The following is an 18,548-nucleotide window of genomic DNA, read 5'->3' as shown; positions in this document are numbered from 1 at the left end:
AACGCATTCATGAAACCATTCATACATACATTTATACACACTATGTATTCACCCATGTTATCAATCATTCATAAACCCATTCATACACACATTCATTCACCCATGTAATCAAACATTCATAAACCAATTCCTACACACATTGATGCACATTCAATAGCACATTCATACACCCCTTCATTCACCCATTCAGCTCGTCGGGAGCAGCTAGGAAGGGTGTGTTTGCTCTGAGACACATCAACAGTTAGCAAGGAGGAGCTGGGGATGGAACCAGCAACCTTCCAGTTGTGTTTGTGGCCCTCCTGCCGTCTAGTTAGGCTCATTGCCCAACTAGCCCACCTGCAGTCTAAGATACACTCGTTAGGCTCATTGCCTAAACAACCCTCCTACAGTCTGAAATGTGCCTAACTAGTTTGGGTTGTTGCCTAACCTTAGCCCCCTAGCAGTCTCCAAGATGTGCTAGTTTCCCTCGTTGCCTCACTGTTGAAGAACAAGAGTGTTTAGGAGAAGGCTTGAGTGTTTCTTGGTCGTGACTTGCCCCGGGGTCCGTCTTGGATTGGGGTTTTAAATAGCGGCGCCTCTTTATCTGAATGGACGCGGTGCTCCAGATACCTCCGGCCCGTCTGGGGAGCGCGTCTTGGGAATTGTCTTCTGCCCTCCTTTTTAGGAAATATTATAATCGCTCGCTTGTGTTCGTTACCAAAAAGTCATTCGTCTCAATCTCAGGTTCATCCTGTCTACATCGATTAAGTTATACACTCCGCGGCCCAGTCGAAGTTGATTTAGCGAGCGGAAGGAAGTCGCTTCCGTAGAGACACTCGTTATCTGTGACTAACATCACAACAGCTGCTTGTCTCATAGTCTGACCAATTAACTGTAAATCCCAGCCTCTTAACCACCAATTGAAGTTGACCTCGTCCACTTTATGAACTCTACATACTGTTTTCTCTGTGTAGCTCTTAATCACATGAACAGTCTCAAAGGGCATCATAGGCCATCTAGTCATGACGACCCTTAACCCTAGAAACTCCCTTAATCGTCAAGAGGGAACGCAGGGGTGTTTAGGAGGGCTATGGGTGACCCCATCACAGCCGCACCTGGCCAGGTGACCCCAAGACAGCAGCATGCTCAAACAGAAGCTGTGTTCGAAATCGTTCCCTATTCACTCACTCACTATTCCCTATGTAGTGTTCATGATATAGTGCACTACATAGGGAACGAACAAACGAGAATTCGGACACTACGCTGAACATTTCTAAACGTCATTTGCGTCAGTGAATGCGCCGGGTATTTGTGTGACGCAGAGAGACGCGCCCACATCATGTAAACAAACCGGGCGCTCACGAGGAAAGCTGGAGGTTGTATTGATGTTGAATGTTACATTTCCTCGATCAACGTTTCTTCCTTTTTTATTTGAATGTTAGATTTTCTAGGTTAAATCCCAAACAAATTGTTAACATTTCTAAACGAAAGCGGGAGACTCCATCATTAAATGTATTCGTTTTCGCGGCTATTCAGCTTCTTCTTCTCCTCTGGAAAAACACGACCGCATTGCATTGTGGTATACGGGAGTAACATGTAGGGTACATCGTATGTACACTAAAATTCTGGGTATTTTAAATCCACTATATATAGTGCATGAAATTAACCACTGTGAATTCGAACACCACTACAAAATGGCGAGCACCTTATATAGTGCAGTATATCCGTGATAGGAAACGATTTCGAACACAGCTTATGTGTCATCCATGGCTGTAGAGAGCATGTGTGTTATCTGATGATGACAATACTAATGCGGCTACTACTACTAATACTACTACGACGCTGCTACTCATACTACTAGTACTACACTACTGTGTTCCGTCTCAAGGTCAGAGGTCATAGCTCAGGAGGTGTGTGATGATGCGGTCTGGTGACGGCCTCAAACTGTAAAGGGGTTTAAGGGCTTTACAAAACACAACCGACTTGATTCAACGCTTGTTTTTGCCGTCCCAGTATTAGTGAGTTGTTGTTTGTCTCAGAGTGGGTCTCCGTGTGTTCGGGGCGTAGAGCCAGTGAGCTCCAGGCCGTCCTTCCTCAGGAGATCTTTGAGGGATCCTGTGGGTCATAGATACGGGGTCTTTCCACTCGGATACCGCCGGCCAGACCCTCGGGTTCAGAACTCTTCTTCTTCTTTGTGCATTACATTAACGTCTTGACGACTCACGTTCTGTATGAAAACATTAAATGTACCTTTTTGTTTTGTAGGAAAACTAAAAAGGGGCATTTTAATGTTTTTTTAATGTCTGCTACCTTCTCCTGTGTCGTCCAAATGTCCGGTCTGGGATTAATTACGTACATCTTGTACAAAACACCTGTAGGATGAGACCTACAGGAATAATATGTTGTAGAGGTGCACATGTATCAGGCATTACATATACATTACTACACATACATTAGAGAGGTTCTCCTCTTCAAGGACCTGTCTAATGTATGTGTACCTCCACATACATTAGAGAGGTTCTCCTCTTCAAGGACCTGTCTAATGTATGTGTACCTCCACATACATGAGAGAGGTTCTCCTCTTCAAGGACCTGTCTAATGTATGTGTACCTCCACATACATTAGAGGTTCTCCTCTTCAAGGACCTGTCTAATGTATGTGTACCTCCACATACATTAGTCAGGTCCTGGAAGAGGAGACCCTGTCTAATGTAAGTGCATCTCCACATATATCAGACAGGTCCTAGGACAACCGGGGGTCAACGATGTACAACAACAAAATGCAGTCATGGCGTGTACCGTACGATCAAAACAAACATTGCGTGTTTTGCGTGTGTGATTGCTGTGCGATTCAGCCGCCCATCTGCACTTCACCAAATCAGCCAGGAGGATCCAGTGATCTGTGGACAACACGTCAACAGGACACGGCGGAGATCGGCAAAGCTGCGGCTGATTAAGAGCGGTGTTGACGCCGGGGGCCGATGGCCCGGGCCGGTTTTAACCGGATTAGCACTGCTGAGTAAACGGCAACAGCGAACGGTCAATTAAGTATCACGGAGAAGTGCAAAAACACATCTCCGGGGAGGGCGGAAGTTTCCTTTTCAATTAATCTTCTTTGGATGGGTCCAGGGGTCAGGGGTCGGGGGGAGACGGAGGGAGAAAGGGAGAGGCGAATCGGGAGATTAACGGGCTAACCACTGGGACCTAAGCCTAAGACTCGTCGTTTAAAAACAGGCGGTCCGACGCCCGCCAAATGTTTTTGGACAAACAGATTGTCGGCCCTTTTGTGTTTTTCCCGCTCAGAGGTTGGGAACGAAGGATGGAAATGTCATAGAAATAGATAAGAGGGATCCTAGAATGATTCACGGTTGATCCGACGATGTGTCTCCAAGTTCATGATTAATGTCGAGGTCTTTCAGCTGGCCTGGACGAAGAACAGGTTTTAAACTGACATATGAAAACGGATCCAACTGACATTCAGTTTTCTTGAACGATAAATAAACAATGAAAACGACATGTGTATATATATTAATAAATATAATTTAACAGTAACCCTACATTTTACATTAAAACCCCCAACAATCATTGTAAAATGTGGTTCTGTACATATATTTAGAACTTAATGTGATTATTGCCAGAACCTTCCCAAAAAAAACAAAAAACATGATAAATGTTATTTTGGCATTATATATTAATAAATGATGTTTTACATTAAACCTACATTTTTACATTAAAACAGCAACAACAGATAAAGTTGACTAGTGACTATAAATACATTTCACCGTCTCCTCAACCCGTTTCTCGTTCTGGCAGTTGGGGAAGGAGCAACACTTGGCAAAGCCAGGTGTTGCGTTCCTCAGCGATCCCGCGTCGTCTGGCAGTGTGTTTGACAGGATTGTTTAACGTAAGCCTCTGTTTTAACGCGTTATTGTGTGCTCGTCCTATTCACCAGGGGACAGGAGGTGAAGAAATAATACAGATCACTGGCTGATTTCCCCCCATTGTTTGTGCGTTTGTGTGAGTGTGTGTGGACCGCCGCCAAAGGAATGCGGAGACAGATGGGAGAGGGCCTGGCTTGTGGTTCCTGAGCAAGACGAGTTGGAGGTTGGAGACAATGTCTGAGAGTTAAAACGGAAAAACAAATCTAAATCCAGCTGCTTCTCTTCATACCATCTTTTCTACCGTAAGAGTGAAATCGAGGCGATTCCGGAGGCTACGGCACCGGGGGAGAATCGACTGTCGTCCATGCGCGTCAAACGTTTCTAAGTGTGTGTGCGTGTGTGTATTCGAAGTGTGTGTATTCGAAAAAATTAAAATCCTCCTGAGCTGCGATTTCCCTTCCTTAGCGTCTTTTATAATCTGTTCTAAAGGGATTCTCTTCGCCGAAGTCATCCCCATTCTGCCAACAACAAAATGTTATCAATAATAAGTTGATTCGGGGCCTCTCCTCGCCAGCAGTGCGGCTGAGGGGGGATTACGTGGCCGAGCCCAAATCCAGTTTAAGAAGGAATGTGTATCGCTCACGGAGGATTCAGGGGATAAGCCTGTAATGTGGAGAGGCTGTCGTAGGGCCAGGCTCACGCCGTCTACCATTCACTTAAAACCTCCTCCTCCTCCCCTTCTCGCGGGACCCTCGGAGCGGGGAGACGGCGTTCGTTAGACGCACCCCGCGACGCTAACAGACGTTGTTCGGCGGCACCTCTTTTGGCATCAGACGGTCTGTTGTGTACAAAGAGGGTCCATCACCTTGTCTGGCCGGCGGCTCAAAGAAGGGTGCGCCTGACAGACTGCGGGCATCGAACTCAGTGCCTCTGTCTGGGAGTCAATCTCCCTCACAGCTCTGCCCTCGCACTTGACCGACTGGAACCTACTGGAGGTCGAAGTGACGTCCATTCAGTCCCATTCCATCAGTCCAATATCGTCTCAACGATATCTAACGTCGACCGCCCCACTACGCCGCAGTGGGAGAACGGGTCCTTTCAGATCAGAGCTGCATCGGCCCATTGGTTGATTCAGAGTTCACACATACAGCAGCGATGGAATTTTAATAGATCGCCGAACACCGTGAAGTTCATGAATTTGCTCTTCCAAGAACTTTCCAAAAAGTCCTAAAAATACACTCCAATATGGTGAGGAGAGATTGCACACACACACACACACTCACACTCACACTCACTCTCTCTCTACCACCACCACCATCATTGAAAATGGCCTGTCTAATTGCAGACTAGATTGACTTCATCGTAACTCATTTCCCAAGATGGTGACCGCACCGGCAGTCATTGTGGCTCGTCCACGGGCCTTATCGTTGTTTGTGCGTCCGGGGCGATAATTAAGTCCACCTCGACGATGGAGAAGGACTCCTGGCATCTCGGCGCTCCCTCGGAGACGGAGATTCCAGCGAGATTCCGATGGCGTTCTAAATTACACCGTAGTGTTGGGATTGGGTATTTGCGTCTTCCTGTCAGACCCCAGTGGGTTTAATTGTCGCCTGGATCGCGTGCTAACTACCCCCGTGCGTTACACCGCCGCCCAGAGACACTCGTCTTCACAGCTCGGCCTTGATAGAGACATTGAGCTGGTTTACCGTGTCGTTGTGAGGTGCCCTTCAAAACGAGTTTAAACTGAATTCTGATTCAGATGGATGTCGGCGAGTTTGTTCGATGTTTGTGACTTTATTGTACTGATATCTCTTTCAGCCGGCCATTTTGTTACATGTAGTCGTTGCATATGCGTCATGTTGTGTAGGTAGTGTCATGTTTGATTGTTTTCCCAGTATATCTCCCAGAAGAAAAGGTCCCGGGTTCAAACCCAGAGTTCTGCGGTTTCCATGTGAGGCGTCTCTGAGCTCGACGACACCTGGCTAATGCAGCTCAATCTGAAGATGCTTTGTGTAGCTCCAACAAAACCAGTCTCTTTGAATAAAAGCGTCTGCCAGATGACTGTATGAAGGAAAAAGAGGAGGTATTGTGACGGCAACAGCTGCAGAGGTCATCGCGATGTGTTTCTCTCCTCGTGGCTTTTCAGGAGGGCTTAACCAATTAAGTGGGGTAGCGCAGAGCTAATCAAACCGCTAATATTGGTATGATCCTGTGTAGCGCTAATTACCGAGTTTGTCTGCGAACGCACGCTCTGTCTTTTGCGCTCAGAACGGTGTTTTGTTTGTCTCTGCGCTACGATATCGATAAAGTTGACAGAAGGTATGTGCACGGACGAGCCGAGGTCTCGATGGCCTCAGATCTCCTCCCGCAGTTGGCGTTCTGCCTTGAACTGGAGTCGAGTGAAGTAGATATCTGTCACGGTATTGATTCGAGACCCCGTCTTGCTTAGAGTTTATGCTAATATATATTTTTAAAAGTCTTGTTATTCACCCCAGTGTTGTGGGGAGAGAGGCGCGGTGGCGTCGGCTTGTTTGTGTGTTGTGTTTTTTATTTGTGATGTGTTTTTATTTGTGATGTATCTTCCGCTGTCACTCAGCCAAACTCCCGAGACGGAGTGGAAGATAAACTCCCGGGACCTTCTCATCTCCACTAGTCGTGCGGTGTAGAGCAAATACAGCCGGCGCCATTTGATACGTCCCCCGTGTCAATACACGCTGTCACTCACAATTAAAGTCGCACGCCGGTATTTACAGGCGCTGCTGTCATTAGGGAGCAAAGGCCAACCGACGCAACGGAAAACACCGGAACACTCGTTTCCAAAGCAGCCTTTAAAGAAGTTTTGGCACCGCGTGTAAACGCAGAAATTAACTTATGAGATGGGTTGTGTTTCCCAACTCCGAGCGGGCTGGTAGGAGCTGGCACTTTCTCCCGCTTTATTTCTCTGGGAAGATGAATTAAAACTGCCAGAAAAAAAATTATGTCGCCGGGCTGGAGAGGATTAGAGTGTGAAATACGTTCTTCACTTGCAAGTGATTGTCGTGTTCATTTTCTTGTGTAGAAGTAGAGTGTTACCAAACAAACGCAATGAGCTGTGATGGAATGCGTGCAATGAGGCCTTTCGATAATGTCAAACCACTAAGTCCCGAGACGGTTTGATGAGTCAATGGCTGTGAAGACACTCCGTCGCTCAGTCACGACGAGGAGAAGGAAACGGTTCTTCGGTGGACTGTGAGAGTAAATACTTACCTGCATCTCGACCTACGACCAGCGTGGAGGGACCTCAGTTTGTGCCCTCTAACGGGAGTGTCCGAGAAATGGGAGGGAGGGAGGGGGGGGAGAGACATGAGGGAGATGAAAAAAGGGAGAAGGAGCGAGGGAGAGACAGGAGGGAGCGAGGGAGAGACAGGAGGGAGCGAGGGAGAGACAGGAGCGAGAGAGAGAGAGAGCGAGAGAGAGCGAGAGAGAGAGAGAGAGAGAGAGAGAGAGAGAGAGAGAGAGAGAGAGAGAGAGAGAGAGAGAGAGAGAGAGAGAGAGAGAGAGAGAGAGAGAGAGAGAGAGAGAGAGAGAGAGAGCGAGCAAACGACCTTTTTAAGGCGGAGGATGAACTCCGGCTCACGGTTTAAACAGTTTAATCAGCTGGTGTGTGTGTGTGTGTGTGTGTGTGTGGCCCAGGGAGGTGTAGCAGCAGCTACGCGGTCCCCTCAGCCTCCTAATCTCATTGTAACGCTTATCAGCCGCTCGACACAATAGCTAATGGGGGGAAAACAAGCGGCTGTCTGCGTGTTAATCATTCCATTAACCCGCGCATTATCTGCACTCCTAATTACTCTCATTAGAGAGGGATTTGCACCCAGAGTGTGATCGCTTTCCCTCGCGCACGCATGCAAACACTTGAACGCACAAACACACAAAAAACCCATGCACACACAATGGCACACTAGATTTGCAGGATAGCACATGCCCATACAAACAGTTGCATGTGTACACACGTGCAAACACATGAGAGCACATCTACGCAAACACAAAGGCGCACCAGAGTTGCACACACGCACATGCGAACAAGCATGCACACACACGCATGCAGGCAGGCGTGCACGCACAAGAGACACACAGAAACACACAGAAACACACACACACAGGTGCAGAGAGTTTTCGCACACATACAGACACACACCACATACCACAGCACACACGCCCTGGGAGGGACAGGGATGGTTCTTCCAGTAAGCTGGGGCTGTGCCAGATGGAGTTTCCCTGTTTCTGAAACCAAAACACCCTCCTCTGCGTCATCCTGCCGGTCGCTCCACAAACATCTCCATTGCCCGTCTCCTCATGCCACCAGAAAACACCCATTCATCATTTGAATATCACGAGAATCACAAGGCGCATCCCGTACAACGGCATTCACTGCGTTTCCCCAAACCGTCCTCAGACACTTGGGATTCTCTCCGTTAGTGGGTGACTCAATGTAAATAGTGGAATGTAAATAAGTGGCTATACGGGGTGCACAAAGGCCCTTTGAACACAGCCAGCGCTCTCCGTGCTTCAGATCAACCCAGGCAAATATTGACGCGGTCGGCTATACAAATGATCAGATGAAGAGAGCACGGATGGTGCGAAGACCGCAGTGGCAGTTAAAAGGTGCTATCTCCGATCTGCGGAGCTGATTGGTGCAGAGTCACCTGACCGCGCCGCCGCCCTGCGTGCTAATTAGACCGCGTGGCGTGGACGAGGCTGGTGAGCGCGGCGAGCACAGGTAGCCCTTTGTTGGTGGACAGGTGACGCTAATCACGGGGACACGGAGCCGTTGGGAGCCGTTGGGATACCTTAGGGCCCCCAAACGATCTGATGCTGTGCCGTGAGGCCCCTGTGGATGACCTCATGGTCCTTGTGGATGACCTTAAAGGGGCGGTTCAGAATTTTGGACGTAGGGCCTGGTTCCCAAGTTAGCCTTGGTGTTCTTTATCGTTGGAGGCAGTTTTCAACACATTTCATTCAGTCGTTCTTGTTGCAGAGTTCGCTCGTGCTAGGCTAGCGCACGGCAACGGGCAATACTAGCCGTCTAATAAAACAGTCTTACCGACCCCACAGTACACCCGAGGCAATTTAACTATAACGCCGGACGGTCGATGTAAATGTCTGTGTTGATGGAATAATGTTAGAGATAAAACCAACCTTGCATTGCGTTGCATTTTGAGGGACTCGCTGTGTCTCGGCAGCAGTGTTATATTCCTGGTAGTAGGCTACAGCAGCGGCGGACTGATACCTAGGTTAAATTCTGCTGCTGCTTAGGCGGGCATTTCACGTGGATACCTGGTCACAAACCTGCGTAATGTCCTTCCGAACCCACCTTGGTATTGACGTTCAGTTTCCGAGCTGTAGAGGGGAAACTCATGCGGTGTATTTATGTTCTTGACCGAATCGTTCCACATAAGCATGGCCGTATCTAATGGAAGAAAAGTCACATTTAAATGGACATGGTGAGGGTAATTCTGTGGTTTCAAATATGAATGGAGAAGGAAAGATGTTGTTGAGTCGATGTTCCTTCCCTGCGATGCCGTAGGCTGTTGTGTGTACAACAAACATTAATTATGTACACACTTTGAAACTTAAGTATGATCGCATTCCAGGTACTACTGTCAGCCAAATCAATATTCATCATATAGTACACATCCTGCAGAATAAGTAAATAAGAACACACACTGTTTCAATATCAATAAGGAAAGATCTCCCCGAGATGTAAAGGTGCTTATCAGGTCTTCAGCCCAAAGCAACGTTATGCAACAGTGCACTGCGAGCTACGTTGTGCCCTTGGTCAGACAGTAAATGCTCTTTGGCAGGTGGAAACGTGGCTGCTTGTTGCCAAGGCCTGGCTATCCTTGATGGGCAGAGAAATAGATCTCGGCTGGAATTTGCAATCAAATAGGTTCATTTGGTAGAATCTTTATAGTTAGCAATGAAAGAGCTAACAAAGCTCCACTTTTAATATCCTTTACATGTTGTTGAGGCTCCCCTGAGCAAGGCTTTAGGTATTTCACATGAAGCGCTCATCTACCTGCAAGACAACATGCAGGATGTTTCTATAGAGAGTTTTCCTTATTAGATTACATTAGAGGAACTTGATCTAGTTAACAGGCGAGTTAATTTGGGATTCTTTCTTATTTTCCACTTCCTTCTCAACCTAATTTCTGCTTGGGTTGAATCTTTATCCGTAGGAACACAGCGAACACACTAATTAGTGGGAGGATGGCTGGTTTGTATTTGTAGATGTGTTCTTTGTTCTTTGATGCTTTATTCCACTTTTGGGGCCCCTCTCTGGGTGTGTTGGTGTCCCCGGCTGGGAGCTACAATGTGGAGTTTCACCAGCTGCTTTGTGTCGGGAGGAACCCTTATTGGATTGTAATTTGGCGCAAACGAAAAAAAAGTAAAGGTAAGAGGTCGCGCCAGGTTCAGGTGTGTTTAACCACTCTGATGAGGAACTCGAGGCATTAAGGAACGGAGATCAGTGGTGGTGGTGGTGGTTTGCTAGAGGAAGGTGAGTAAGGGGAACCTTGTGGTCGTTGCTGGGGACGTTTGACACACTGCGTACTCAAAGGTGAGACACGCCCTTGACGTCGTTGTCGTGTGTCTGACGTGTCTGTAGTCATGTGTTTGGGAGGCGCTGAGCCGAGCGTACACAAACAAGAGTCTCCATGTACGATATGGAACAAACAAAGACTGCAGCTCTATTATTCTCCCTCTATATTCTTCCTGATATATCGTTTGTCTCTCTGTCAGTGAGCAAAAGTAATCGACTCCAGTACTCAACAACAGGGTTAGTCCAACCACAGGGGCTGCCTCGGTTGGACAGCCACACCGATGAAGAAACAGTTCCACAGGAGAGGGGTCAGACCACAACAACATGGCCGCCGCCTCGCCTCCACGGCTGTGGTTTCAGGTCGTCCGGGGCTCCGTAGGGGCGTGAAGGCTGTTGGCCCTCGGCCCGAACACGACACGATACTCGACCCTCGCTGCCGCTCGCTCTGTCGCCATTAAACATTCAGCGCTCCAAAGAGGTTCCCGAGCCCTGTTCGGCTTTTATTGATGTGTCAACACGCGGAGCCGTGCCGTCCGTCGGGGAAGGTCAAGTATGAACCCCTCTGCACGCAAAACATGGCGGCTCCGTGATGACGGCTTGAACTGTGGGGCCCGGCCGTGTTGCGCCAGGCAGCGGCGTGGGGGAGGAGGGGAGGGGGGGAGGGTCATGTTAGCCTGCGTTAGCCTGCGTTAGCCGCCTGCTCAGCCATTCAACCGGCTGGCTTCCGCTGCGGCTGCCCGCGCTAGCTCCGCTCGGCAACATCCCCCCCCCCCCCCCTCCCCCGGCAGATGGGGGACCTTTTAATTTTTAAAGCGGTTTGATCCACGCCGCTGACCATCGCTCCGAGTTCCCGGTTCCCTCGACGCCAGGCGCCGATCTAGCGACTGTGTGGGGGGGGGGGTGGGCGCGGGCGCGGCGGTGGAGCTGGAGCTCTGGTAGCAGGGCTGTTGTGATGGGTGTGCGCTGAGCCGAGGGTCTTTTCGGGGGGGGGTTTTAGTGCCCTCCTGAGCAGGGTTTGTATCCTGCAGTCGGAGGGTAATTGACACGTTGTTGTGGGCTCAGAGCGGGCGGTCTCACTCACGCCGCGAGGTATGGATCTGTTCAAATAAATAGGAATGTTGGCACCTTGTGTCGTCCTCACAAGCAGAGGAGTGGCTAATTAGACAGATTAGTGGATTACACGGTTCATACAAAGACGGGTCATTAAGGAGCAGGTAGGGGTTAGACAGTACAGAGACAGGTCGTTAAGGAGCAGGTAGGGGTTAGACAGTACAGAGACAGGTCGTTAAGGAGCAGGTAGGGGTTAGACAGTACAGAGACAGGCCATTAAGGAGCAGGTAGGGGTTAGACAGTACAGAGACAGGTCATTAAGGAGCAGGTAGGGGTTAGACAGTACAGAGACAGGTCATTAAGGAGCAGGTAGGGGTTAGACAGTACAGAGACGGGTCATTGAGGAGCAGGTAGGGGTTAGACAGTACAGAGACAGGTCATAAAGGAGCAGGTAGGGGTTAGACAGTACAGAGACAGGTCGTTAAGGAGCAGGTAGGGGTTAGACAGTACAGAGACGGGTCATTGAGGAGAAGCTAGGGGTTAGACAGTACAGAGACGGGTCATTGAGGAGAAGCTAGGGGTTAGACAGTACAGAGACGGGTCATTAAGGAGAAGCTAGGGGATAGACCTTGTTCTTTTTAACATTTCTGAAGCAAAGACATCTGCAGAGAATAGTAACAAAGAGTAGCATTATCATTCTATATAGCTACTTATAAAACTGACATGCATATATATTTATATATATATAAATAGATAGATATATGTTGGCCTTAACTCCAGTGAGCCATTGTCTAACATGAGTGCTCGTCTCTGACACAACCGTACAGCTTCCAGCGTTACTAGAAAGCGCGTTAGTAACTGAAGAACCAGACATGTTCCTCCGCCTAGTTCCCCGCTTCAAACCCTTCCCTCGGTGGCCCTCCTTCTTCTGGGGGCATCCCTCGCTCGAACGTCTCCGCCGCGCGCCCATGAAAGACGGAGCCGCCGAAAACACCTGCAGCTCTTTCCTCAACGACCGTGACTGACAGCCGCAGACCGCGCCCTCGCTGAGCAGACGGGAGGGGAACGCCGTCGCCGGAGCCGTCCCTGCCTGCCACAGGGCTCTGAGAGCTGCCTCCTGACTCCTCTGTGATGCGTTAAACGCGCGGCCTTTCACTCCGCGGTGGTGGGGCGTCTGGTGTGCACCACGGTGTCTCCGGTCTCGGGACGACCTCACACGCCGGGGGTCGTGGAGGTGGATTCCTGAGCGTGTCTCGGACGGGGGCCCACTTTCTTTGGGCGCTTTTGTTTTGTGTAGAGTACGATGTTTAAACATTTACGTTCATTCATTGACAATAAGAACATTTGTCAGAGGTAAGCGAAACAAACAATATATCGCTGTCGGTACAGTGAGGATGTTCATAGAACCAAGTGTCAAGCACTAACAATCGCTAGGTTAACCCATTCCCCGTAAACAACAAAGCTAGATAGGATAAGACGCTACACAATACTAAATACTTTTTAAAGGCAACTCTCAAGGCCTGAGGAGCTCAGAGAGGGGGGGGGGGACGATTCTTAGATTTGGTTTGAAAAGTTTCTGCTCTCTTCATGCCCTCGTTTTGCAACTCTCAAATTGTACCTTCAGAACCTTTCAATTATTTATTAAAGGGGCTTTCAAGTGTTACCTACCACTATGAAACACTATTGTACAATACTTCCACTGGAGTCTGTAGTGGTTCATCCATGAGGTGCATAAAGACCTATTCTTCACCAGGACATGGTCCTCTTGTATCTCAGCATGGAGACTAGTACCTTGAGCGGCGTGTGGCTCAGGAGGTAGAGCGGGTTGGCTGGTCACCTGAAGGTTGCTAGTCCGATCCCCGGCTCCTTCGACCCTGGCCAGCTGGTGTCGAGGTGTCGAGGTGTCCTCGGGCGAGACGCCTCACCCTGACTGCTCCCGGCGCGCTGGCCATCGCCCTGCGTGGTTGACTCCACCGTCGGTGTGTGAATGTGTGCATAAATGGGTGATGTGAGGCAATATTGTAAAGCGCTTTGAGGGGCCACTGGTTAGTAAAGCACTATAGAAATGCAGTCCATATGGCTATATCCTATGAGATGATGTCGAATCCCCCCCTCGGCATGGAGAGCAGTACAACGGCGTAGTCTGTAGGGCTGTCCTCCCGACCATTGGGTCTGTGTTCTCTAGTGTCTGACCTGGAGGGGCCGCTGCCAGGACTCCTCTAGAGGAACGTCAATCGACAGCTCTGTCTCCAAAGGTCACAGCGGCTTGTCTGCAGTTGGAATCGATCCAGGGGCCTTAATAAACTCAATAGAATGTGTTCTTACGCATGAAACTGCCCTTATTTTGAGGCCATCTTAGTTCGGTTTTATTTTCGGAAACTGTAAACCTTCCATTCGTCATACAAGCGCAGTTTGCCTTGCCTCCTCTCTTCCTCTTGAGCGGACAAACCTATCGTTTGGAGATCGCTGTATCAGGGAGCCAGTGAATCCCAAACCCTCTATTTTATTTATTTAAAAACGTGCAAATATGTTTTTGACATTTTTCACCTTCTCCCCAAAACACGACCGTGAACGTTCCAATCTGCTGCGGACGCAAAGATGCCTACGATAAGAAGTACAACTTTTAAGTGCCAGGACGTGCAACATACAATAAATGTGTACAATAAGTGCCAGGACTTACAACATACAACAGGTGTGTAAGAGGGGTGTGGGGGTGTAAGGGGTGAGGCTATACCGAGTCTGGGTGAACGTCCTGTTCTACTCGGGCTGGATCCTCACGCAGGCCTTTCTGCCGTCTCCCTCTCCGCTCCACACGCCGGCCTATAGCGTGCCACCACAGACGGTCCGGGACGCGGCTGCTGCCATATTGTGGTCCGACAGGTGGTGACGAGCCTGTCAACATGGCGGCGCAGCCTGGATGTACAGAAAGCTGTCCGCTGGAACCAGATGGGTGTCAGACTCGACAACCAGCAGAGCTTCAGATTTCTTGGGGACAAAATGACACAAAGATACTTACGTTTTAGTTCGTTGACGTCTTCCGCAGCACTTTCCCCGCACCTTCTGAATCGATGTAATCGGCCCTTTTCAAAGGTCTATTTAAAATGTACTTAGATGAACACCTTCTTCAAGCGCCGTCTACGGATTGTGCTTGCTTGTTATCTCTCTCTCTCTCTCTCTCTCTCTCTCGCTCGAGCTCGCGCTCGCGCTTTAATTAGGCGTGCAAACAGAATGTTTTCAGCGTGAATCGCTGCAACCAAGCTGGTTCATTTTCTTATGCTACATAAAGGCATTAAGTGAAGCTGGGAGATTTGTATACACCGGCATGGCAGTACATACCGCATAAACAAGAGGACGTGTTCCCTGGCAAACGCGATTTAAAGACATGAGAATCATAAGTTCAATCTTTTTTTCTTCTTTTTTAGATACATTTAGTTATATGAAGTTATATTGTAATGAGTAAGTTATTTATAAGTTAAAGAGTTTGGGAAGTGACCCATTTTAATCCTGTTTACCTGCTGTGTTCCACTAAGGTCGGAGGTCATGACTGTTGTCATTACCCATGACCCTCTCTGCCTCACCCCAAACAGGGGAGAGGTATGTTGGAGTCCATAGCCACACAACGCACACGTCTCTGTCCTGCTGATCGACACAGCGGCCCACTGGGCTCTCACAGGAGGACTACTGTTTAATCTCTTTATCTTGATAAGCCAATCAAATGTAACATTTCTTCAGCAAGACGCGTAACATTGACGTGATCTTTTTGATGAGATTTTGGAAAAAATATCAGTATATTAAAAATAAATTTAGGTCATGATTTTATAAGGCCCAATCCTGCGGGTCAATTCTGGTCTCACGGCCAAACCTTACAGGTCTGGGGATACGGACGTTGACTTTTAGTTTGATATTAGGTTGAATATTAACCTAATATCAAATTACATTACATTGATTTTAGGTTGAATATTAAACTAAAATACCGATGGATGGGAATGAACACTGGTTAACGTATTCTCTCAAGGTGCTAAATCAATGGGCACGTTTCCTCGATAATCTGGCCTCATGCCAATGAGAGGAGAAGATGGTGCTAGTTTGGAGCCGAGCCTTGTTCAAAACTTTTGTCTGACTTTCATGCATCAGTGGATCCGCAGCGCACGACATGGATATCTCTGATCTTTCTCAAAAAGAGTGAGAACACATGTTTGACTAAAGTAAAGTCTGTTTTATTGCTGTGCCGGGGAGCCGTTTGGCTGCGCAAATCATTTGGCAAAACACAGAAATATAAAATAGCAGGTAGTGAAAAGAATGGCGATTCATTCTGCACATAAATCCCTTTTAAGCGCGCCTTATTTACACATGCTAAGATCAATTCCCGCCTTTCTCCCTCTTCCAATCCCACTCTGTTCCGCTCGCCATTTGAGAGCCGGGAATGAAAGGCTGTCGCTCAGACAGCGGTGGGAGGGAAGGGGGGAGGGAGGGGGGAGGGATGGGAGAGGAGGGAGGGGGGAGGGAGCGGGGAAGGGGGGGAGGGAGGGAGGGAGACACGAGCGCGTGCGGCTGAAACGCAACATTAAACGAAAACCGCAGCATCAAATGCGAGATCCATTCGGTGACAGCAGAGACGGTGTGGATTTGAGCAGATATTAAAAGATGATTGTGCGTGGGCCCTTTTTGTTTCGTGTTTTTTTTTCTTCTCTGCGCGCTGTGCGCTCCAAAGAACCCAAGTTAAGCCGCGTATCAGCAGCCTGCTCAGAACAAAGTGAAACATCTCAACAACGCAGACCAACAAACAGCGCGCACACAAAGAGGCGGCAGACATGTTGTATAAATAGTTCATCTTTCAAGTGGTTTGAGAAACGGGGGATGGCGAAACACTGCGCGTTTCTGTCCTCAGCCGCGCATTCATGTTCGCCTCTGAACATGAAGTGTTTTCATGATAATAATTCTTGTTCCACAGGCAACGAAACACTCTAATACAAATAAAACGAAAAAGGGATAAAAGTTCAATGCCTGAACTCTTTGGGGAAAAAAAAAAAAAAATGATAGAAAGGGCTGGGATGAATTTAATATTTTACATTTACGCATTTTATGAGGACCTCCGAAGGCTCTTGTTCTTCCTATTCTGTCCGATGGCCAGAAGACAGATTTGTCCTCTTTCGGTGACTTTTAGTGTGAACACTGAAAATCATCGGGGGTTGCATCAGAGTTGCAAATACCCCCTCAATCGCTCTCGATCTTTACGCCGTTTGATCCCACAGTACTTTCTTTATTGTCTGCACTTCTTTGTCTTGCATGTGTGTTTTAAACTGCTGTCTGCTCTGGCTGTAAACGCATAAAAAAAAAGCCTTAAAGGGCGAGAGTGATTGAAAAGGGCCTGCGCGGATTGTCCACGGACAAGAAATCTGCTCCTGATCCATGAAAATCAATGGGGCCAGCACCGTGAACCGATCTCTGAAACTGCTCCTTTAGGATCGAAACGACCCCTCTAATTTCCCTTCAACCGGAAAAGTTTGGTTCACAATTCCAGTGATGGTGCGGTGGTATTTGTTTTGCGTGCTGGGGCTTTGAAGCCCCTCTGTTCTGGCCTTGGGATGCATGCATAAGATGTGGATTTTTGGTCATGATTTTTTACCGGCTACAAAAATCTCTCTACTGAGACTGGAGACTACCGCTGGCATTTTCCTTTTTGATTCTCTCTCCTTTTTATATGCTTTTTATCTCAAGGTCCCCCTTGAGTATGTGAATCGCTTCACATATCAACTCCGCTAATGAGAGCTGCGCCAATCGCTCGGCGCTCGCCGGGATTTGAGGAATTATTGTTGTCGTGAAGTAACTTTCTAGATATGTTTGTGTGTGTTTGTGTGTGTGTGTGTTCAAAAGCCTTGGATGAAAATCTGGCTACACAACCGTGTGTGTGTGTGTGTGTGTGTGTGTGTGTGTGTGTGTGTGTGTGTGTGTGTGTGTGTGTGTGTGTGTGTGTGTGTGTGTGTGTGTGTGTGTGTGTGTGTGTGTGTGTGTGTGTGTGTGTGAGCGTGCAAAAGCCTTGAATGACAACCTGGCAGCAGAAGCCTCCTAATAAAGGAGTTAATCACAGGGTGCCACACTGCGGCGGGGACTTTGAACCAGTGGATTCCACCGTATCGGTGACATCACCTTTAGGTATTTGGCCGCTGCGGTTATCACAAGCCGTCTGACAGGCTGAGAGCGTCAACATACAACCACACAGTCGATCAAACATAGACTCCGACACACAATCCGACACACAAGCCGACACACAATCCGACACACAAGCCGACACACAATCACAGGACAGCACGCGGCAGCGTCGACGCGGTTTGTGAGAAGGCCTGACTCACGACCAAGGGCCTTTTGCAACCAGCCAATCAGAGACCAGGGGAGGAATAGGGGGGCCATTTTGGTATCGGGTCCATGTTTGGGCATTTAGGAAGAGGGGTCTTCGGAGGACTGATACAGGGGCCTTAAGTTGGGGTGCATTCCAACGCGCGTGGTGCGTTCCAATGTGTTGACGTGCGCTCTCCGGTTGCAGATCATGTGGAACCAGCCCAGCGGCGACGAGCCCCTCGGCCAGGTCAGCGCCCGCGTGGAGACCACGCCCGGCAACGCCAGCATCTCCGTCTCCCAGCAACAGGCGCCCAAGAAGTTCGCCCCCGTGGTGGCGCCCAAGCCCAAGTTCAACCCTTACAAAGGAGACTCGGACGCAGGTGAGGACGTCCCCTCTGCCTCCTTCTGATTCGTCCTGGTCTTTAGTGTCTTTTCTGTTACTGTCTTTTCGCCATGGCGACCGTCTCTCCCGTCTGATCGATGAAGTTCCACCTCGTCTTATTCTTCTCCTGTCGTACCGGAAACGACTCGTTTGTTTTTACACATAAAGATTGAGGCAGCAGTCCTACCAGAGGGTTTAACTGTTTAAACAGATGCAGTCGTACGTGAGCGAGGTCAGCTATTGGGACGCTTAATTAACCCATAGGGTTAATTGACAGCCGTCAATGGGTGGGGTAAGGGGAAAGGGTAAGGGGTAGAAATGGGATTGGGCCTTAATTAGCCCAT

General features: G+C 48.7%; 1 protein-coding gene across 3 annotated transcripts in view; it reads left to right on the top strand.

Moving 5' to 3' along the window:
* lpp (LIM domain containing preferred translocation partner in lipoma) overlaps window positions 1–18,548 on the top strand; it is a 117,450-nt gene that overhangs the window by 16,110 nt on the left and 82,792 nt on the right. For all 3 annotated transcript variants that reach the window (XM_030372218.1, XM_030372219.1, XM_030372220.1), the window contains exon 4: window positions 18,028–18,202. In XM_030372218.1, coding sequence (XP_030228078.1) covers window positions 18,031–18,202 — 172 coding nt within the window. In that variant the 5' untranslated portion in view covers window positions 18,028–18,030. The remainder of the gene's footprint in view (window positions 1–18,027; window positions 18,203–18,548) is intronic.

This window comes from Gadus morhua, chromosome 12, assembly GCF_902167405.1.
Source record: "Gadus morhua chromosome 12, gadMor3.0, whole genome shotgun sequence".
Classification (NCBI taxonomy): Eukaryota; Metazoa; Chordata; class Actinopteri; order Gadiformes; family Gadidae; genus Gadus; species Gadus morhua.
The sequence above is the reverse complement of the archived record's forward strand: the minus strand, read 5'-3'. Positions and strand labels throughout refer to the sequence as shown.